We start from the raw sequence: 21778 nt of genomic DNA on the forward strand, positions 1-21778 counted from the left end.
TCTGGGGCTCCATCCCTGCCGCCAAGGCTCCCTGGCGCTGTCCTTGGTGCTGACGCGGTTCTGGAAGTGCGGTTCCAGGATGGCTGGTGCCGCTCCCGACGGAAAACCCCACCAACCCCACAAAGCGCAGACTCAGGAGAGAACGCACCACACGTCTTTAGCGAATCTTACCAGCCCAGGGCCAGAGCGTCCTGCACCCCAGAGCAGCACTCGTGGTGGGAACACAGGCTGATGAAATCAACAGAAAAGTGACTGCGGAGGATGGGGAAGGTGGGATGTCCTTAGCGTCCCATGGAAAAAAACATATTTCCTCCAGAGGGGATCATCAATAACTTTTTTGAGTCTTGAGTCAATAACCATGGGCCGGGCGCGGTGGCTCAAACCTGAAATCCCAGCACTTTGGGAGGCCGAGGCAGGTGGATCACTAGAGGTCAGGAGTTCGAGACCAGCCTGGCCAATATGGTGAAAACCCCGTCTCTACTAAAAATACAAAAATTAGCTGGGCGTGGTGGCATGCTCCTGTAATCCCAGCTACTCGGGAGGCTGAGGCAGGAGAATTGCTTGAATGCGAGAGGCAGAGGTTGCAGTGAGCTGAGATGGTGCCACTGCACTCCAACCTTGGTGACAGAGTGAGACTCCGTCTCAAAAAAAGAAACGAAGGGCCGGGCGCGGTGGCTCAAGCCTGTAATCCCAGCACTTTGGAAGGCCGAGATGGGCGAATCACGAGGTCAGGAGATCGAGACCATCCTGGCTAACATGGTGAAACCCCGTCTCTACTAAAAATACAAAAATTAACCGGGCGCTGTGGTGGGCGCCTGTAGTCCCAGCTACACGGGAGGCTGAGGCAGGAGAATGGCGTGAACCCGGGAGGCGGAGCTTGCAGTGAGTGGAGATCCGGCCACCGCACTCCAGCCTGGGCGACAGAGTGAGACTCCGTGTCAAAAAAAAAAAAAAAAAAAAAAAAAAAAAAAAAGAAAAAGAAGAGAAGAGAAGAGAAGAAAGAGAAAAGATAGACTATGAGAAAATTCCATCCCCCAATTGTTCAGAACCCAGGAATCTGGGCACAGTTGAGTTTTCCATAAAAACTGGTATATTCGTTTGCTAGGGCTACTGCGACAAAGAGTACAGACTAGGTGACCCAAACAGCAGAGATCTGTTTTCTCACCGTTCTGGAGGCTGGAGGTTCAAGATGAAGATGTGGGCAGGTTTGGTTCCTCCTGAGGCCTCGCTCTCCTTGGCTTGCAAATGGCCACCTTCTCCCTTGTCTTCCAGGTGTCTGTGCCCTAACCTCCTCTTCTAATAAGGACACCAGTCAGGTTGGATTATGGCCCACCCTAGTGACTTTTTTTTTTTTTTGAGATGGAGTCTCGCTCTGTTGCCCAGGCTGGAGTGCAATGCCGTGATCTCGGCTCACTGCAACTTCTGCCTCCAGTATTCAAGAGATTCTCCTGTCTCAGCCTCCTGAGTAGCTGGGATTACAGGCACCCACCACCACACCCAGCTAACTTTTTTGTATTTTTAGTTGAGATGGGGGTTTCACCATGGTGGCCAGGCTGGTCTTGAACTCTTGACCTCAGGTGATCCACCCGCCTCAGCTTCTCAAAGTGCTGGGATTACAGGCGTGAGCCACTGCGCCTGGCCTAATTTTTGTATTTTTAAGTAGAGACAGGGTTTCACCATGTTGGCCAGGCTGGTCTTGAACTCCTAACCTCAAGCGATCCACTTGCCTCTGCCTCCCAAAGTGCTGGGACTACAGGTATCAGCCACCGTGCCCAGCCTGGCTAACTTAAAAAAATTTTTTTTTTTTTTTTTTGGAGATGGGGTTCTCACCATGCTGCCTAGGTAGATTTCAAACTCCTGGGCTCAAGCGATCCATCTGCCTCACAATCCCAAACTGACCTCATTTTAACTTAATCACTTCTTCAAAGACCCTATCTCCAAATACAATCACATTCTGAGGTACCAGAGGTTAGGACGCCAACTCACAAATTTTTGAAGGAGGATGTAGTTCAGTTCATAATAGCAGTGATGAGCTTTGTGGCTTCTGAAAAAGACATACTTCCCCAGGTGGATTCACCTCTTGGTGGTTTTGTTTGTTCTGAGACAGAGTCTCACTCTGTCACCCAGGCTGCAGTGCCGTGGCATGATCTTGGCTCACTGTAACCTCCACCTCCCGGGTTCAAGCAATTATCCTGCCTCACCCTCCCGAGTAGCTGGGATTACTGGCACCCACCACCATGCCCAGCTAATTTTTGTGTTTTCAGTAGAGATATATTGGCCAGGTTCAGTAGAGATATATATCGCCATATTGGCCAGTCTGGTCTGGAAATCCTGACCTCACTTGGTCTCCCAAAGGGTTTTTTTTTGTTTGTTTGGTTTTTTTTTTTTTTCTTTCGAGATGGGGTCTCGCTCTGTCACCCAGGCTGGAGTGCAGTGGTGCCATCTCAGCTCACTGCAAGCTCCGCCTCCCAGGTTCACGCCGTTCTCCTGCCTCAGCCTCCCAAGTAGCTGGAACTACAGGCCCCCTCCACCAGGCCCGGCTAATTTTTTGATTTTTTGTGTTTTTAGTAGAAACGGGGTTTCACCGTGTTAGCCAGGATGGTCTCAATCTCCTGACCTCGTGGTCCTCCCGCCTCAGCCTCCCAAAGTGCTGGGATTACCGGCGTGAGCCACCACGCCTGGCCCCAAAGTGCTTTCAAAGTCTTAATTCAAAACTATGGCACAATCCCACCCCACTGCTCAGAACCCAGGGAGCACTGGGTTTGGTTAATTCCTTCTTCCACACCCAGAGTAAGTTTTCTCAGCTCCATTCCCCAAATGACGCTGACTTGGGGCAGGGGAAGAATGCTTTGGTAGCTCAGGGGAAAGGACTGTGGAGTTCCTGCCTTTTCCCCTTCCAGGATCCAAGGGTGCTAGAGACCTTTCTGTGTTCCTGGTCAGAACTGAGGAGGTAGAAAGACCAGGAGCCACAGCTCTTAGTCATCTCACAGACAAGAAACATCCAACAGAGGCCAGCTACTGTGGGGCACACTGGACCACATCATTTTTGCCAGTGTCCTGGAATAAGGAAGTGAAGGAAGGCAGACCGTGGGGCTCCTCCCGACCATGCTCATCAGGGTACCCAGGTGAGGGGTGAAGTTGTCCTAAAGGCTTCCCAGAACTCACATACACGTGTCCCCACCTCTCCCTTCCTTGATCAGGTCTCCATTTTAGGTATTTACTGATCATCTTATGCTATTGTTAAAGTCGAAGCTGAGGGGTGAAACCACAGCAGAAAGCAAGGAACGCTCAACCCCAGATCACGGAGGAAGAGGTGGACAGAGAGCATGGTTCCGCCCATTTGCAGCCATTTCTGGGCCTCTAGGCTCTGGCGGCTCCTGGGATCGCTGTCCTCGGTGCTGAATACACGTTTGTTAGGGGCACACCTGACAAGTCTGTCATTCTCACGGAAAACCCAGTCTCTTGGTGCTGAGAAGAAACCATGGCACAGCCCTTCTCAGTTCTCCAGCAACCCTGGACTCTGCAGGAGAACAGAGAGACTCCCTACATTTGTTTCTATGAGAGAAAGGAAGGCTGGAGCAGGGAGTGGGGGAAATCTCTGCAGTCCTCTCGGAAAGCAAACCCTTCCACACCTGTGATCCCACGCGATTTAGCAGAGCCCTGAGTTAAAACTAGGCCATTGCTGGGTGTGGTAGCTCATGCCTGTAATCCCAGCACTTTGGGAGGCCGAGGTGGGCAGATCACAAGGTCAGAAGATCGAGACCATCCTGGCTAATACCGTGAAACCCCGTCTCTACTAAAAATACAAAAAATTAGCCGGGTGTGGTGGTGGGCACCTGTAGTCCCAGCTGCTGGGGAGGCTGAGGCAGGAGAATGGTGTAAACCCAGGAGGCGGAGCTTGCAGTGAGCCAAGATGGCGCCACTGCACTCCAGCCTGGGTGACAGAGCGAGACTCCGTCTCAAAAAAAAAAAAAAACAAACAAACAAACAAAAAAAAAACTAGGCCATGATGACGCTTAGTGACACAAACATCTGACAAAAGAGCTGTACCCTTTATATTTTCAAAGGCTTCCTACAAATTAAGGGAGGCAGAAGACCCATTTAATGGGCAATGGACTTGAAGAGACATTTTACCAAGAAGGATATCCAAATGGCCACACACACACACACACACACAAATGGGAAGGTGTTCAACTTCATTAGTCATTATGGAAATTAAACCACAAGGAAGTATCAAAACACTGCAGCAGCATAACTAAAATGGAAAAGATGAACAACCAACTATTTGCAAGTATATGGGGCAAATGAAGCTTCCTCACATTGCTGGCAGGATGGTAACCTGGGAAGCTGCTTTCAGAAATGGTTTGTCAGTAACCATGAAAGCTAAAGGTACATATATCATCACTGAGCAATTCCACTGCTAGGCAGACACCTGAGAGAAAGAACTTTCTGTGTGCTCCAAAAGACATGGACAGAAATGTTCATGGTAGCTTTATTTATAGGAGCCCAAAACTAGAAATACAAATTGTTCATGAAGAGAGGGATGAAACAATAAATTGCAATACATTCATATGATAAATACTACACAGCAATAAAAATAAAAACACACAGCATGGATCCACACTTCATCCACAGTGTTGAGTGAAGAAAGCCAGGATCAAATAACTATATACTGTATAATTCCCCTTAGAGAAGGTTCAAGGACAGACTACACTAATTTACGGTGATAAAGATCAGGAGACTGGCCACTCTTGGGGAAGGCGGGTACAAACTGGAGAGGAGGCAGGAGAACCTGCTAAGATGCAGAAAATTTATTTTTGAGACGGAGTTTTGCTCTTGTTGCCCAGGCTGGAGTGCAGGGGTGTGATCTCGGCTCACCACAACCTCCGCCTCCTGGGTTCAAGCGATTCTACAGGCATGTGCCACCATACCCGGCTAGTTATATATTTTTAGTAGAGACGGGGTTTCTCCATGTTGGTCAGGCTGGTGTCCAACTCCCTACCTCAGGTGATCCGCCCGCCGTGGCCTCCCAAAGTGCTGGGATTGCAGGCGTGAGCCACCACACCAGGCTATTTGAGACAGAGTCTCACTTTGTCACCCAGGCTAGAGTGCAATGGCACGATCTAGGCTCACTGAAACCTCTAGTTCCCGAATTGAAGCAATTCTCCTGCCTCAGGCTCTCGAGTAGCTGAGATTACAGTCATGTGCCACCATGCCCAGCTAATTTTTGTATTTTTAGTAGAGATGGGGTTGCATCATGTTGTCCAGGCTGATCTTGAACTCCTGACCTGGTGATCTGCCTGCCTTGGCCTCCCAAAGTGTTGGGATTACAGGCGTGAGCCACCATGCCTGGCTATTTATTTTTGGAGACGGAGTTTTGCTCTGGTCACCCAGGCTGGAGTGCAGTGGCGCGATCTTGGCTCACTGCAACCTCCACCTCCCGTGTTCAAGCGATTCTCCTGCCTCAGTCTCCTGAGTAGCTGGGATTACAGGCATGCACCACCACATCCAGCTAATTTTCTTGTATTTTTAGTAGAGACAGGGTTTCATCATGTTGGCCAGGCTGGTCTTGAGCTCCTGACCTCAGGTCATCTGCCCACCTTGGCCTCCCAAAGTGCAGGGATTACAGGCGTGAGCCACCGCACCTTTCAGCCCACACAATGAAGGTTTATGAAGCCCCAGATTCCAGGGCCTCCACCACGACTCCCTCTCTGCCACATTTCTGGTCCCACTGGGGACTGTGGTCCCTGCCCACTGGACCCAGTAGGTGTAGGTGTGGGGGTCTGGGCCCAGCGGGGATATACACCTTAGTGTCACAGAACTCGGGGTCTAAGCCTGTATCCTCAGATCCACGACCTGACCGGGCAAGGAAAGGAAGGGAAGGGGGTCAGGGTTCCTGCAGGAAGGTTCTCTGAGTGGCCTTAAACAGACCCAGTTGTCTCTTACTTGTAGTTCTCAAAAGTAACTGTAGAATGTGCTGGGAATGCAACATCCCGAGATATGGAGGGACCGGCCAGGCAGCCTGGGCTCCATTCCCGCCTACCCTAGAGACAGAATGCCCTTCAATGCTTGAGCCCAGTGACTCAGGTTTCACCCAGAGTAGAAAACCCAGGGCTGGGTACTTTTTGGGGTCCCTCAACTGCCATACAAGTGAGACACACACAATTGTGACCCTATCCTGCCTAGGCCACTTTCCTAAGCCTTGGGGGATCAGCTCACAATGGATCCTGTCCCTTGCTGCCCATCTGTGAGGAACAAACCCACTTCACGTAACTTTTTGCATGTGTGGCGTTCTGTCTCATCGGGCTCTGGTAAGTTGGTAACCAGTGCACAGGGAACCTGCTTCACAGACCACACGCCATAGTCCCCGGGCCTCCAGAGCCAAGGGAAGCATCCCCTCCTTCCCACAGCCCTTCTTGTTATGGAGGCACGCACCCTATCAGTGGAGCCCAGAAGCCAGAGGCCTTACTCCCCAAGCCCGGGGTGCTCTCGCCCCTCTCACCTGTGGCCTCTGTGAGCATCTGGCCGGGGCTGTTGACCTCATGCTACTGCGCCCACATGCTGGTCCCTGCAGTCAGGCCCTCCACAGGCACCCTGATGTCTGAGGAGTCACTGGCCCAGTGGAGCCAGTAGGGGCAGGTCTTGGGGTCTGGGCCTGTAGGGGCCTCAGGGTGAGGGAGCTGGTGGTCTGAGCCTGCGTGACCAGGCCAGGGACTAGTTTGGGAATGTGGAAAGAAGAGTCATTTGATGAAGTTTGTTTGTGGCTCTAATCATGAGAATAAAGTGCACAGCCTGGCACTTTTTACAAATGTGCACACACACACGCACGTGCACACACAGGCACACACGCACATGTTGCTGGGCAGTGGACAGGTGGTCCCTCTTACCTGTGGACATGCTCAGGACGTCCCTGGGGCCACCTATTCCTTTCCTCTCGGCCCACACAGAGAAGGTGTAGAGGGTCTCAGGCTGAAGTCCCTCCACTCCTAGCCAGCAGTCTGACGTGCTTGTGTTCCCGCTGGTCATGCCCGCCCCCGGACCCAGTAGATGGAAGTCTGCAGGTCTGGGTCCTTGGGGCTGCCCAGCTCAGGGTGATGGAGCTGGAGGTCCGAGCCTCCGCACTCAGGATTCTGACTGCCTTGGGGGCTGAGACATGAGGAGAAGGCTCTGTGGTGAACAGAAGAGGGAATCCCACGGCCCTTCCTAGACGTGCAGGATGGAGGCTGATGGGGTCACTAACCTGCTGCTGTGGCCTCTGTCCTCCAGAGGGCCTGGGGAGGGACCAGACAGGGAATCAGACCCAGGGGTGGTCTGACCTGCAGGATCGGAATGAAGGCTGCTGAGTCCCACCCCACCTCATCCCCACCAGCCACCCTGACTTGAGAGGGAAGATGGAGACGGCGTTTTGCTCCTTGCCCCAGGTCTGGGTCCTGGCAGGGCTGGAAGGAGCCTGAGGGGGATGTGCACAGCGCCTCTGAGAGCTCTGCTTTAGAGAAACACGAATCAGACTGTGAGAAAGCAGACCTTTGAAAAGTCAGACGAAAGGTCGTCCGGGGGCCAGAATCAGGGAGGAGAGACAGGATGCTGGGGCTGCGGGATGCTGACAGGAGAGCAGCGTCCTGTCGCTTTGGACAGCCACGTCTGCAGGCCCCATGCACCCCTGGAATCTGCACACCCAGAGCCCCGTCCCTCCAGCTGCACTTTCCTGTGGAATTTCCTCTTTCCCCGCCTTTCATCAGGTCTGAGTGGAGAGGAGGGTAGGAGATGAGGAGGAAGTGGAGGTTTCAAGCCTGAGTGCAATTCTTCAGATCCTCCTCACGCCTGACTCTTACTGAGGGAAATCCCTCAGCTTCTACTTCTCCTCATTCCAACTGTGGATTCCTGTCCTCACTTTCCTTCCTGGTCCCTGTCCTCCAGGATCCCCACCTTCCCTTCCCACCTCTGTACTCTCACATCCGAGAGTCCCGAAATACAGGTCCTGGATGGAGAAGTCGCCTCTCTGCTGTAAGAGTCTCTAAATGCTGACCATGGATGGAGAAGTCACCTCTCTGCTGTAAGAGTCTCTAAATGTTGACCAGGATGGAGAAGTCGCCTCTCTGCTGTAAGAGTCTCTAAATGCTGACCACGGATGGAGAAGTCGCCTCTCTGCTGTAAGAGTCTCTAAATGCTGACCACGGATGGAGAAGTCGCCTCTCTGCTGTAAGAGTCTCTAAATGCTGACCACGGATGGAGAAGTCGCCTCTCTGCTGTAAGAGTCTCTAAATGCTGACCACGGATGGAGAAGTCGCCTCTCTGCTGTAAGAGTCTCTAAATGCTGACCACGGATGGAGAAGTTGCCTCTCTGCTGTAAGAGTCTCTAAATGCTGACCACGGATGGAGAAGTTGCCTCTCTGCTGTAAGAGTCTCTAAATGCTGACCACGGATGGAGAAGTTGCCTCTCTGCTGTAAGAGTCTCTAAATGCTGACCACGGATGGAGAAGTTGCCTCTCTGCTATGAGTCACTGAAAGCACATCATGGATGCAGAAGTCAAATAGGGTCTTGGAGAGCAGCTTGGACCCTGTCAAGTATTCAGATGCAGAATCTGAGGACCAGAGAGGGACAGCAGCTTGCCAAGGTCACACAGCCTTGACAAGGAGCACAGCTGGGTTCCTCCTTCCCATTTGATTCCTACCCCCTTGCCACCCTCCCTCCTCATCCTCAGGCCTCCTACCCTTCTCCCGATACTGCATGTGACTGCAGCGGGTTCTGTCCCCTAAAAAGATATGTCCAAGTCCTAACCCCAGGTACCTATGCAGGTGACACTACTTACAAACAGGGTCTTTGCACACATACTTAAGGATCTTGAGATGGAATCACCCTGGGTTTATGGTGGGCCCTAAATCCAATAGCCTGTGTCCCTAGAAGGCTGCAGACACAGAGGGAGGCTGCCCGGTGAAGCCAGTCACGTGAAGACGGAGAGACACAGCCACAGGCCGAAGGAAGCCAGGGATTCCCGGGAGCCTCCAGAAGCCAAGAGGGCAAGGATGGATTCTTCCCGAGAGCCTTAAGAGGGAGCATGGGCAGGAAAACACCCTGATTTTGGACTTTGGGTCTCCAGAACTGCGGGAGAGTCCGTTCATCTTGTTTCAAAGCATCTAGTTCGGGGTAATTTATTTGTGGCGGCAGCCCCGGGAAACTAACACAGACCAAACAGTTCTCTTGGCTCAGTTCTGCACAGTCCTCACTTTATCTCCTCAAATCCACTCCCACCCGACGGCCAGGGAGGGTCCCACTGGGCACCAGGCCTGGTCCATGGGGAGTGACCAAGAACCGTTTGCTGTCATTAACCACGATGGTTAATCACAATGATCTTCCCTGAGGCCTCTCCCACGGCAACAGCAACATCGATGGTTCCACACCCACTTTACTAAGACAAGGAAAACGGATTCAGAGCAGGAGCTGGGGGCAGGCAGACTGTGGGGCCGACACAGAACACGGAGGCGGGCTGGTGGCTGGGAGGGCCACATGTGGGCCTGGCTGAGGAGCCAGGGATCTGGAGTCAGAACCTGGAGAAGGCAGCTGGAACGCAGCAGTGGACTTGGAATTCCGCAAATGGTCCTCAAACGTCTTCAGCTGGAAGCGGCGGCGGCGGTGGCGCCTGCAGACAGGCGTGAGGAAGCTTCGCTGCTGAGGGTGTTTCTCGGGCTGGGCTGATCTGGGAGGCCCAGGTCTTTGCAAGAGGAGAGCGCCTGAATACCGGCCCTTCAAGCTCTCTAGTCAGTCGGTCTTCGCCATCTGGCTCCTGAGGGCCGACAGTGTGATGAGGAGCTGGGCAGCGTAGTAGGTGGTCATGACCACCAGGCGGGCATGGGGCAGGGGCCGGACGAAGGTGTCCCAGGCCAGCACGCCATCAGAGAGTGTGAAGAGCAGCGCGCCCCAGCCGGCACTCCTGCCCCGGGCCAGGCCGCGCCACAGCATGGCCATCAGGATCAGCCCATAGGCTGCCACAGGCAGGCCCATATCCGGCTCAAGGTGCTGGAGCACAAGGCTGAGGTAGGGGCCAGAGGCCAGGATGATGAGCAGCAGCAGGCCAGGCTGCAGGGGAGAGAAGCCGAAGGCCCAGACGTAGAGAAGGTGGGTGGTGGCGAAGGCGGCCATGCCTGGTGGGAGAGGGGTGGGGTGCCAGTGAGGAAGGCCCATCCTGGGAATGGCCCCGAGGTCACCCCTCAGGGCCTAAAATAAGGGCCGTCCCAAAACACCAGGCCCCACCCTGGCCAAGCCTCCTTGCAGGCCTCCCCACATGCAGTGTCCATCCTTGCTCTGCTCAGAACCGACAGGAGGCCCCATCTTCTCTTGGCCTCCAAAGCCCCATGCCCTCCGGCTCACCAGCCACTCTGCCCGGTCACCCTGGCCTGCCTGGCCACAAGCACCTGGCACACCCCTGTCCCGGAGCCTTTGCACTTGCCCTTCCCCCACACAGGCACACAGCACCTTCTGCTCTGCCCAAATGTGACTTCCTCAGCGACACCTTCCTCAGCAACCCTGCTTCAAACTGCAGCACCCCCAGCGGGTCCTCACTGCCCTTGCCACCCCCAGCTACTGCCCTACACCGCCAGCCCCCATCCCTCGCTGGAGCGTGAGCTGCCTGGGTCATGGCTGCACCCCCCACCGTGCCTCTGACCACCAGAGCTCTCACAGGAGCCCTCTGCACCGCAGGCTCCCATCCAAGTGCTGGGGCCTCCCTCACACGGGTATCCGGAAGGCGTCATGGCAGCTTCCGCTCACCAGGGAGGAAGGCTCCAGGCCAGATGAGGCAGGCGTCCCCCACTGCCGAGCACAAGAGGGCTCCCTGGAGGAGCCGGCTGTAGCCCCCGCCCGGGCACACGACCCACAGGAACCCGGCCAGGCCGAGGATGGGCAGGCACTTGACCAGGGCAGCGACCCAGGACGGCTGGTCCTCGGGAATCCAGAGGCAGAAGTACACGCAGCAGGAGAGGATGAAGGGGCTCAGCCACCTGCAGACATCTGGGCGCTTTGGGGAATGGGGAGCTGCTGAGCCGAAACCCACCCCAGCCCCCGTTCTTGGGACTGAGATCTTGTGGCTCCTGTCCCACCCCTACCTGGGACCCCAGCTGTACAGGCTATACCCATTCAGGGACCAGGCTGCCAGAACCCAGCTTCCCAGGGTCCCAACCAACTCAAGGACAGCAGCTCCCAGACCCACCGGCTGCTGGGGTTCCAGGGGCCTGGCCCCCAGCCCCAGGCACACCTCAGAAGGCTCTCACCTGGGCTGAGCAGCGAGTCTTCAGGGTCTGCCCCGCTTTGCCAGCGTCCATGCTGGCCTGATACCCCCAGAGCGACCTAATCTGGGAGCGAGTGGCTTCAGGGGGTGGCGGGGACGGCTCATGGTTACACGTTAACCCAAGGAGCGTCCTGTGGACTCTGTGACTGATAACAGGGCCCGGAGAGATGTTGTCCTCACCCTGGGGACGGCCTTGCCTGGCACCCGCTGATAAAGCACTGTTGGCATCGGGGGTCCCTCTGCCCTGCCTGCTGGGACATGGTTTCCTCCTCCTGTCTGCCTGGGGGGGGTGAGGCCCACAAATGCCCGTCCCCTTGTCCTGGGCCCAATCAGCAGAGATGGAGTGCAGAATTCCAACGGCCACCCCTTCATGAAAGCGGGGGAGGGGCTGGCTGGCAGGAGCACCCCTGGAGGGATGGGAAGGCGAGTCCGTCCTTCACTTGCTGCCCTAGCCATCTCCCTCCCTGCTCCACGAAACCTTCCCTCATTCTGCTCAACCCCACCAAGCCCTCATGGGCTCCACCACAAACACTGCTTCAGTGGGTGACGAGGAGGGACCACCATGAATGCGGCGAATAAGCACCCTCTCCTGTTAGCTGAGTGAGCCCCGGGTGACCTCCAAGCCAACTGCCATCCAAGTGAGGACACTGTCCTCATGGCCCGGTCCACACGCTCCGGTTTCCCAGCGCCGCTCACCCGTGCCACTCGCTGCACACCCAGCCTACATTTCCACCTTCCACCTGAAAGACTCAGACCTACTGGGCGCCAGAGCCCAGCCTCAATGCTGGGCTTGGTTACTGGGGGTAAGTGCGGGCAGGAGCAGGGATGTGAGCACGTCGGTGGCTTCTATTCTCTGCCCACAGGCCTGCCCACAGGTGGGGTAGGCCTGGTAGGAGCCCTCACAGCCAGCGCCTGGCCCAGCCTGGGGCCTCTGCAGCCTCAGGCTTCCCCCTGGCAGGACGCAGTGTTGGGACAGACTGGGTCAGAAGCACCCCCAGCCTCTGAGGTGCAGGGATAACACAGGCTCCCCACCCCGCATCCCAGAACGTAAGGTCTGACCAGCAGAATCGTAAACTGTCTTCCTTTATTTATATTTGCAATATGAAATAGAAGCTCGGCACGAACGCACGCACACTCACACCAGCCTGGAGGAGGGAGCTGGGGACAAGGCCACTTGGCAACAGGGCTGGGACCCCAGACCCTCAAGGCCCCTAGGGGTGTTGCCGGGGAGGCCCCTGCTCCCCAGAGCCGGACTGGCCTGGTTGAAAGTGCAGGGTCTGGGCAAAGGCACGGCCCCCACTCGGGATCCTCTGGCACCCCCACCTGCGCTGGGCCGTCCCCCATGGTGGACCTGAGCTGAAAGGCTGGGTATGGGCGTGGCCATCTGCGCTGGAGCATGGGACGGCTGGGCACGTGGGCGGCAACCTTGGGACCCCTAACACCAGCCCCCGCTGGGACGGAACAGGGAAGGCTGTGCTTTGGAGCCGCCAGCCCAGCTTGGTGTCCTCACTTTCTCTCGCTCTCCTCCCTCTCTCTCTATATAATATATAATATACGTTTCTCTCTCTCCATTCTCTCTATTTGACTCTCTTTATCTTTATTCTAGGAGGCAATGCTCCAAAACTTCTCTTCTCAGTGCAAATGGGGGTGGGTTGGGCCTGTCTCCCTGACACCCGCCTCCTGGGGGTCCAGAGGAGAGAATGTGGGGGGTTCAGGGTGATGAGGGCACTGGGGGCCATCATGGGACCCGCCCTGCCCCCACCCTGGGAGATCCACGGAAGGACGGAAGATTTGGCCGCCGCTGCCGCACCAGGCAGCTATCTGGAAACAGAGGGAGACGTCGTGTGAGGGTCCAGCAGGCCCAGCCCCACCTACCCAGCCCCAGGCTGCAGCCACACTCACTGGGAGCCTGGGGATGCAGGCCCTTCCGGGGCAGAGCCATTGGGTATCGGAGGAGGCGTGAGGGCCTGGGCACTGTCACGGGAGAGAGGGGATGTACAGAGGTCACTTCCTGCCCCACCAGCCCTGCCGCGCCCCGCTGCCCTGGTGCTCACCTCTGGCTTTGGGGAAGCCCCAAGGGCTCTGGGCTCTTCTCCCCATCTGTGGTCTGGGGGCGCTGGTGGGCCCCGGAGGCTGGGACAGAGGTAGCGGGGTCTCTGGTTGCACTGTGGGTGAGGAAAGTGCGGCTGTCAGCGTGGCCCCCACTGTCACCTGCTGACACCCTCACACCCCAGACGACTGCAGTCGGCTCACTGGGTGTGTGTCTGCCACCTGCCCGACCAGGAGGGGCCTCCCAAGGACTCAGCTGGCTCAGCGTGGAGGGATGGCATGGCCCTGGGCAGGAAGACAAGCAACCCTCTTCCCGCCTCCTGTCCCTGTGGAAGAGGCACTCGAGGCCAGCTGAGACAGCCCCAAGGGGCCTTCTGCATGCTCTCACCCTCCCAATCCTTCACACCCTCCAACGAGCCTTTCCCAACCCTGGGGCTCAAGGGCCCCAAGCATCCCAGGCTACTAAGAGAAGAACCAGCCTACAGAGTGCAGGGGGCCGGGGCACAACATGAGGCTAGGCCTGGGGGTCCTGCCAAGGAGACCTGGAGCAGCTCAGGGACAAGATGAACCCAGAGCCCACCTCACCGCGGAGGAGAAAAGGCTTCTCCTGACACGCGGCCCTCACCTTAGCAAGCCCCACCTCGCCGCTCACCTGTCCGAGGAGTTGGGGGCAGAACGGATCCCGTGGAAGGTGGCCTGAAGGTCCCCGATGCTAACCAAGGCCTGGCAGGGGGCTGTGGGGGATGAGAGATCTCAGCTGCAGCCTCCCAGCAAGCTCAGAGCTGGCCAGGCTGCTGTCTCTGCCCAGGGCCACAGGTGGGCAGGGCAAACTGGGGCTCACCTGAGGGCTCTATGACTTTGCTGCCTTCTGTGGCTTCCTGAGGTGCTGAGGGGGGTGTGGGGTCCTGAGACCTGGCAGATGAGAGGCAGCCCAAGGGGGCAGCTAGGGTTAGCACTCGAGCCTATGAGAGGACTGGGACCCCATGGCCACCTCCTGGTCTCGGGATACCAGCGCCATCCAGCCCGTCCCATCTGGTTCTCACCTGAGCTGCAGGGCATCACGGGCAGGAGGGCTGGCCAGGTCCTCGGTGGGGAGGTCCTGGGACACACTGAGGGGTCCCTGTGGGGCTGGAGGCCCAGTGTGCAGCTCTTCCTCCCTGGAGACTCGGGGGCTGGTCGGGGCATCTGTAGGCACTGGGTCAAAGGTGGCTGTCCAGCTGGGGCCTGGGATGGAGTTGGGGGAGCGGCACAGAGGGTGAACTCGGTAGCAGGCAGACAGCCCAGTGTACACCTGACCACACCGCCCATTCATTCACCTGGAGGCTGAGGGCCAGGGCTGGGGTAGGACATGGGGGTGGCCCCTCCACGGGCTGCACAGCCAATGCCCTCCTCGTCTTCCTCCTCCTCCTCGTCCTCCTCTTCTTCATCCTCACTGTCTGTGCTGCCTCCACTCCTGCCCCAGAAACCGCCTCGTCAGCTAGCTGTGTGGGACAGACCAGCCGACACCCATCCCGTTCCCTGCAGCCCAGGGTCAGCCCGAGGAGAGTGGGCTGGGATGACCGGCAGGTCACAGAAGGGGTCAGGGAGTTTGGGGTGTGGTGACACCAGGAGAGGCTGGGAGAGTTCTGAGCCAAAGGTGAGAACACAAGCGGGCAGGGACAGAATGAAGCCGTAAGGAGACCATTCGTCCCCAATCATCCATGCAGAGTAGGCCCTAGGAAGTGGGCTGAGACTCAGCCATGGCAGCCAGAGCAGACAGACCCACTCACCAGCTCTCAAGTCACCTCCCAGCTGTCATCTCACACTGTCACCACAGTGACAGGCCTTCCCACCAGCAGCCCCACCCTCTGGACGGAAGGCTTCACACTACTCTCTCTCTCCCTCCAACTAGAAACTCCAAGAAGGCAGAGATGGCTGACTCTTGCCACTGCTGTATCCTCAGCCCTGAGAAACCACCAGGCACCCATAGCTGCTCCAAAAATACTGGCTGAATGTTGACTAACACACACCTGTGAACATGAAGAAATCCAAGCAATCTATGTGCTGATCAACCAGGAAAGGGGTAAGCAAAGTCACATTAAAACTAAGCTTTAACAGGGAGAGTGCGTGCTGGAAAATGCAGCATTAGGAGATTTTACTATCGTGTGAACATTCTAGAGTGCACTTACACACACCTGGATGGGAGCGCCTACTACACACCTAGGCTCTATGGTATAGCCCTATTGCTCCTAGACTACAGACCCGTACAGCATGTTATGGTACTGAATACTATAGGCAATTATAACACAATGGTAAATGTCTGTGTATCTAAACATAGGAAAGAAACAGTAAAAACAGAGTATTATAATCTTACAGGACCACTGTCTCATATATGGTCCATTATTGACCCAAAGATGCAGTATGGGACTATATACTATGTCTAAAATGCTGACTAAATATTTTTGTCTTAACAGAGTAACTGACTACTTTAACTGGAAAGTAATATATCTGTATATAGTTAAAAGTAAACGAAAACACTCAATGACCAAGGAGTATAAAGGAAGCCCCTCAACCTAATACAAGGCATCTGTCCAACCCCACGACTAACAGCACACTTAAACGGTGAAAGGCTGCATGCTTCCCCTAAGATCAGGAACAAAACAAGGAGGCCTGTTCTTGCCACTTCTGTTCAACATTGTACTGGAGGCTAGCTAGGCAACCAGGCAAGAAAAGGAAATTAAAAGCATCCAGATTTGAAAGGAAGGAAAATGATCTCTATTCACATGACATGATTCTGTACCTAGAAAATCCTAAGGAATCCACTAAAACTATAAGAATTCATAAATTACTTCAGCAAGGTTGCAGGATAATAGATCAACATACAAAAACCTATTGTATTTTCATACACTTGTAACAATCTGAAAACAATTTCAAGAAAATTCCAATTACAATAGTATCAGAAAGAAGAAAACAGGAATAAACTTAAAAGAAATACAAACCTCATACTCTAAAACCTACGAAACACTGTTGAAAGAAATTTTATGACCTATATAAACAGACACCCATGTTCATGCATTACAAGAACCCTTTAAGAAACTTAGCTGGTTTCTTCTTTGAAATTAATAAGCTGATCCTAAAATTCACATGGAATCTCAAGAAATCCCAAATAGGTCAAAACAATCTTGAAAAAGAAGAACAAGGTTGGTAGACTAAAACCTTCCATTTTCTTTTTTTTGGGAGATGGGAGTTTCCTTCTTGTCACCCAGGCTGGAGGGCAATGGTGCAGTCTCAGCTCACTGCAACCTCTGCCTCCCAGGTTCAAGCGATATTCCTGCCTCAGCATCCTGAGTAGCTGGGATTACATACAGGAAACCACCACCACACCCGGCTAATTTTTGTATTTTTAGTAGAGACAGGGTTTCGCCATGTTGGCCAGGCTGGTCTCAAACTCCTGACCTCAGGTGATCCACCTGATTGGCCTCCCAGAGTGCTGGGATTGCAGGTGCAAGCCACCGTGCCCAACAAACCTCCCATTTTCAAAACTTACTATAAAGCAACAGCAACCAGGGCAGTGTGGTACTGGATAAAGACAGACTGATGGAACAGAACAGAGAGGGAAGAAACACTCTCTCACACATATGGTCAAATATTTCTTTTTTTACACAGGTGCCAAGATGATTCAGTGGAGAAAGGACAGTGTCTTCAACAACTGGTGCAGGGAAAACTGGTTATCTACACGTAAAGAGATGAAGCTGGACTGAACCCCCACCTCACACCATATACAAAATTTAGCTCAAAATGAATTGAAAACCATAGAAATAATGCTATAAAACTCTTAGAAGAAAACAAAGGGCTAAGTCAAGATGCTGGATCCTCCCAAAGTGCTCCTCCCAAAGTGCTGGGATTACAAGCTTGAGCCACTGTGCCTGGTTAATTTGTTGATTTCTTAATGCATCATCTAACCTTGTTTTTGAGACAGGTCTGGCTCTGTTGCCCAGACTGGAGTGCAGTGGTATGATCTCGGCTCACTGTAACCTCTGCCTCCCTGGCTCAAGCAATGACACACTTGTGCACCAACAACACGTTCAGGAGTATTCATAGCAGCTGCACTCACAGCAGTGATCAACAGGAACCTGCCCAAAGGCCTATCAACTGCAGAACAAGCAATTCAAGCTCATCACGTACAGCATGGCCCCACTACACGAGAGCAAGGGGCACCCAAACACACAATAGGGAAGGAACTCACGAGTGGAGTGCTGAGCAAAAGAGGTCAGACACAAAAGGAGATGCTACATGCTGTATTAAGTGAAAACAGAGACAAAACTCATCTACAGGGTTAGAAGCCAGGACAACTTGACCCTCAGGAGGGAGGATACTGGCTAGCAGAGGGGATGTGGGTACTGGGAAGGTCCTGCTCCTGGGTCTGGGCACTGAGGAAGGATGTCCATTGGCCACACACTCAGGATCTGTACAGTCGTCTATACTCACGTTACATGTCAATAAAAAGTGAAAACAGCCTAATTCCCAAATCAAAAGTCATAAGGCAAAAACTCAGTTGTAGATGGTGACTTAGTGTTCATGCTGTCAAATCTACATGGCATGAACCCATTTCATCACAGCAATTCTGGGGCGGGCCAGTAATAAGAGAAAAAAAACAATGTAACATTTGCACTAAAAACTGATCACAGCCTCACTGGAGAAGGACGTCATCAGCTCTCATTTTACTGGAATTAAGAGGAAAGAGAAGGTGCCTGGGACCATCTTACCCCCCTTTCTAGGAAAACATGCATGAGAGCTAACAAGAGGAAGTGAAGTTAAGGGATGAAGGAAGGAGAGGGGGGAGGCGGGGAGAGAGACGCACACAGACCAAGCCATATCTCAAGGACCTGCCTATTTTTTCAGCCACAGAGATTATCCCTTTCTATTTATAACTTAAACTCATTTGAATTATATTTCTTTTAATTTGTTGATTCTGTTTTTTTTTTTTTTTTGAGACCAGGTCTTGCTCTGTCACCCAGACTGGAGTGCAGTGGTGCGATCTCAACTCACTGCAACCTCCGCCTCCCAGGCTAAAGCGATCCTTCCACCTCAGCCTCTCAAGTAGCTGGGACTATAGGCGCATGTCACCAATCCAGGTGATTTTTGTATTTTTTTTGTAGACACAGGGTTTTGCTATGTTGCACAGGCTAGGTCTCAAACTCCTGAGCTCAAGTGATCCATCCACCTTGGCCTCCTCCCAAAGTGCTGGGATTACAAGCTTGAGCCACTGTGCCTGGTTAATTTGTTGATTTCTTAATGCATCATCTAACCTTTTTTTCTGAGACAGGTCTGGCTCTCTTGCCCAGACTGGGGTGCAGTGGTATGATCTCGGCTCACTGCAACCTCTGCCTCCCTGGCTCGAGCCATCCTCCCACCTCAACCTCCCAAGTAGCCAGTACTACAGGTGCACACCACCAAGCCCATCTAACTTTCATTTTTGTAGAGACAGGATCTCCCTATGTTGCCCAAGGCTGGTCTCAAACTCCTGAGCTCAAGGAATCCATCTGCCCTGGCTTCCCAAAGTGCTGGGATTACAGGCACTCACGAATTACATGAGCCCACCATGCTTGGCCTTGAATTAGACTTATATCACCACAAAAGTGGAAGTGCCCCCAACTAATACACACACCAATGCAGCTTCCTTATTTTTTTCATTCACTTCAGCCTCAGTCCAAATGTGTTGGTAGACCCCTTGGCCCTGCTGTGTGGTGGAAGCTTGGAGAAGGGAAACTGGAGGGGGACTCACCGGACACCAGGAGGCTGGCTCAGACGGGCCCCCCTGGCCAACTGGCTGCCCTGCCAGGCGCCATCTTCTCCATCAGACTCCCCTGAGCCCTGGGCCTCTTCCTCATCCTCCTCTTCCTCATCATCATCAAACTGCTGGATGCGGTCCTTGTAGCATATCTCAAGTAGGTTGGCGTTGGGCTGCAGGGCACAGGGGTAGGAGGATGGGCCACACTGCACACAGACCCACGCCCCTCCACTCGCCACAACCAGGGGACAGGGCAGTACTCACGTTGTCATCGTCGGCGTTGAGGGAGAAGGTGATGTTGGCTGTCTTGTCAAAAGGTGCGCTAGGAGAGAAGGTGAGGCATGGTGAGAGGGTACACCTGGGGATGGGGGCAGCACAGGACAAGGCCACATTCCTTTCTTCACTCAACGTAGAGCTGACCCTCACTACTTGCAGAGTCAGTATCTGCAAATTCACGCACAACCCAAGCCACTGGTCCTAAGGAGCAATGTATATATGAATATCAACATCTCACATAGATGATCACTTTAAATCCTTAAAACCACTCATTGAGGTAAATTGTTTCCCTTGGCTCTAGAAGTGAGAAAACAGGGCTCAGAAATGTTAAGTGACTCTCCTCAGGCTTCTCCAAGGACAGGTGCCAGAGAGGGATTCAGACCCATGCCCTTGTCCCCATCCTTGGGGCATCTGTAGGAGGCTAAGACTCACACCAGCCAGGCACAAGCAGCATGTGAGGCTACAGTCCAGTAAAGCACATCCCCTAACCTCAAGATGTCTATGGTCTGTGGCTGAAATTCTAAGTTATGGGCAAAAGAATCACATCAGAACTTGAACTGAGCCTGCCAGGACCCCACCTCCCTCAACATGAGGGTCCACATTCTGTCCCACGTGTTAGGGACACTTCAAGGGATCATTTGTCTCAAATTCATGAAAAATTGTGCCACAAAGATCAACGGATAAAGGGCAGTTAATTATTAATAAAGGACACTAGGCATGTGACAGACATCACTCACGCACTTCATTCTCCCAACCACCTTCCAAGGCAAGTGTCCTTAGTCCCTCCTAGACACTGAGAAGCAGAGGAGCAGAGATCACGCTGGGCACGCAGGGGATCTAGGGCGGGGCAGCCCATGTCCCCTCGGCACTGGCAGCCTCAGCTGACCTGGCTTCTCCTGCCACAGGAGCTCTGCAGGGCAGCATCTTCAGCCTTGAGGTGCTCAAACCAGTCATCCACTTTCCATTCCGGAACTCTTCCTAGGTTTCGTTTTGTTCGCTTAACTTTTTAACCTCTCTGGAATTTTCTTGGTAGAGGAAGTGCTAATAGTTTCATCCCAAAAGGGCAGCTGGTGATACTAATGCCATCTACCAGTCAGGCCCTTCATCCTCATGCCAGGATGGAGTTTTTTTTTTTTTTTCTTTTAATTAAAAAAGCAGAGATGGTCTCACAACATTGCCCAGGCTGGGCTGAAATTCCTGAACTCAAGCGATCCTCCTGCTTCGGCCTCCCTAAGTGCTGGGATTAAGATGTGAGCCACTGTGCCCAGCCCAGTTTTCACTTAAGCATCTTCTCCAGGGGTCTCGGCACAGGCCACTGACCCACAAAGACCAACACTCTGCAAGTCTCCACGCCGGGCACGGAGGCAGCACACACGGGGTCTCATGTCTGCACCTGAGAGGACCTCTGTCCAGCTGTGGACTAAGTGAGGCACAGCTGACTATCCCTCATCGTGGTGCCCCTCACGCTGTGCTGTACAGGAACCCCGGGGCAGCCATAGGCAGCCATCCAGCTCCCACACACTAACCGGCTATGTCCTGGGGACTCAGTCTCCCTGGCCGTAAATGAGCTCATTGTGGAGAGCGAGATGGAGTCTCGCTCTGTTGCCCAGGCTGGAGTGCAGTGGCACAATCTCAGCTCACTGCAACCTCTGCTTCCCGGGTCCAAGCGATTGTCCTAACTCAGCCTCCCAAGTAGCTGGGACTACAGGCACATGCCACCATGCCCGGCTAATTTTTGTATTTTTTGTAGAGACGGGGTTTCACCATATTGGCCAGGCTGGTCTCGAACTCCTGACCTCAGGTGATCCGCCTGCCTCAGCCTCCCAAAGTACTGGGATTACAGGCATGAGCCGCTCCGTCCAGTCACTTTTTTTCTGACTCTAGAAGCAACACACGCTTGTGGCAAGAAACTCAGAAAAGTTTATGATCATAACACCCAGAGGTGACTGATGTTAAGATGTTGTTGCCCCACAAATCAAAACAAGCAGAATTGGTAATTGGAAAAAAATGTTTAGTAACCTCGAGGCCTGTGGAGGGGAGAAGTGGACCCTCGTGTCTGGCAGACTCGTGACCCAGAGGGCATTCATGCAGGCGCAGTTTTGCCTCACAGTCCCTGCGCCAGGACCTGCTGGTCCCCACTACCCTGAGCCCCTCCCGCCTGGGACCCCTAAGGCTAGCTCCAGGAGTGGGAGGGACCTGCTCTGTGTCCCCAGCACAGAAGATGTTTGTGCCCCACCCTCATGGCCTGCCCCTCGGAGAGAAGAGACTGCAGAGCCGGAACTCATGTAAGAGGAGGCAGACACACGAGGCTGCAGACACGCACACAAGGCCATGGCCAACGTGTGCCCAGCAGCAGCCATAGCTGCAGGATGAGCCTCACAGGGCATGCAGGTGGGTGTGG

The 21778-nt window shown here is 53.9% G+C and overlaps 2 protein-coding genes and 1 long non-coding RNA gene across 6 annotated transcripts in view; 1 reads left to right on the forward strand and 2 right to left on the reverse strand.

Annotated features, from left to right (window-relative positions):
- Positions 1–4468: 4468 nt before the first annotated feature.
- LOC105488185 (transmembrane protein 86B) lies at positions 4469–12217 on the reverse strand. The gene is made up of 3 exons (XM_011752044.3): positions 11266–12217; positions 10766–11012; positions 4469–10140 (listed from the first exon to the last, which is right to left on the reverse strand). The coding sequence occupies exons 1-3, from the start codon at positions 11314–11316 to the stop codon at positions 9758–9760; spliced, it is 681 nt and encodes a 226-aa protein (XP_011750346.2). The 5' UTR covers positions 11317–12217; the 3' UTR covers positions 4469–9757.
- LOC139360502 (uncharacterized) lies at positions 11862–17884 on the forward strand. The gene is made up of 3 exons (XR_011617897.1): positions 11862–12085; positions 15223–15393; positions 16977–17884. It is a non-coding gene; the product is annotated as an uncharacterized lncRNA (long non-coding RNA).
- LOC105488186 (protein phosphatase 6 regulatory subunit 1) overlaps positions 12348–21778 on the reverse strand; it is a 30350-nt gene continuing 20919 nt past the window's right edge. For all 4 annotated transcript variants that reach the window (XM_011752046.3, XM_011752050.3, XM_011752049.3 and 1 more), the window contains exons 16-24: positions 19366–19423; positions 19096–19274; positions 14648–14784; positions 14375–14555; positions 14173–14243; positions 13984–14065; positions 13337–13447; positions 13185–13256; positions 12348–13103 (exon numbers count right to left, since the gene is read on the reverse strand). In XM_011752046.3, the coding sequence (XP_011750348.1) occupies positions 13100–13103; positions 13185–13256; positions 13337–13447; positions 13984–14065; positions 14173–14243; positions 14375–14555; positions 14648–14784; positions 19096–19274; positions 19366–19423 (895 nt within the window). In that variant the 3' untranslated portion in view covers positions 12348–13099. The remainder of the gene's footprint in view (positions 13104–13184; positions 13257–13336; positions 13448–13983; positions 14066–14172; positions 14244–14374; positions 14556–14647; positions 14785–19095; positions 19275–19365; positions 19424–21778) is intronic.

The sequence above is a fragment of the Macaca nemestrina genome, chromosome 20, assembly GCF_043159975.1.
Source record: "Macaca nemestrina isolate mMacNem1 chromosome 20, mMacNem.hap1, whole genome shotgun sequence".
In the NCBI taxonomy this organism is placed as follows: Eukaryota; Metazoa; Chordata; class Mammalia; order Primates; family Cercopithecidae; genus Macaca; species Macaca nemestrina.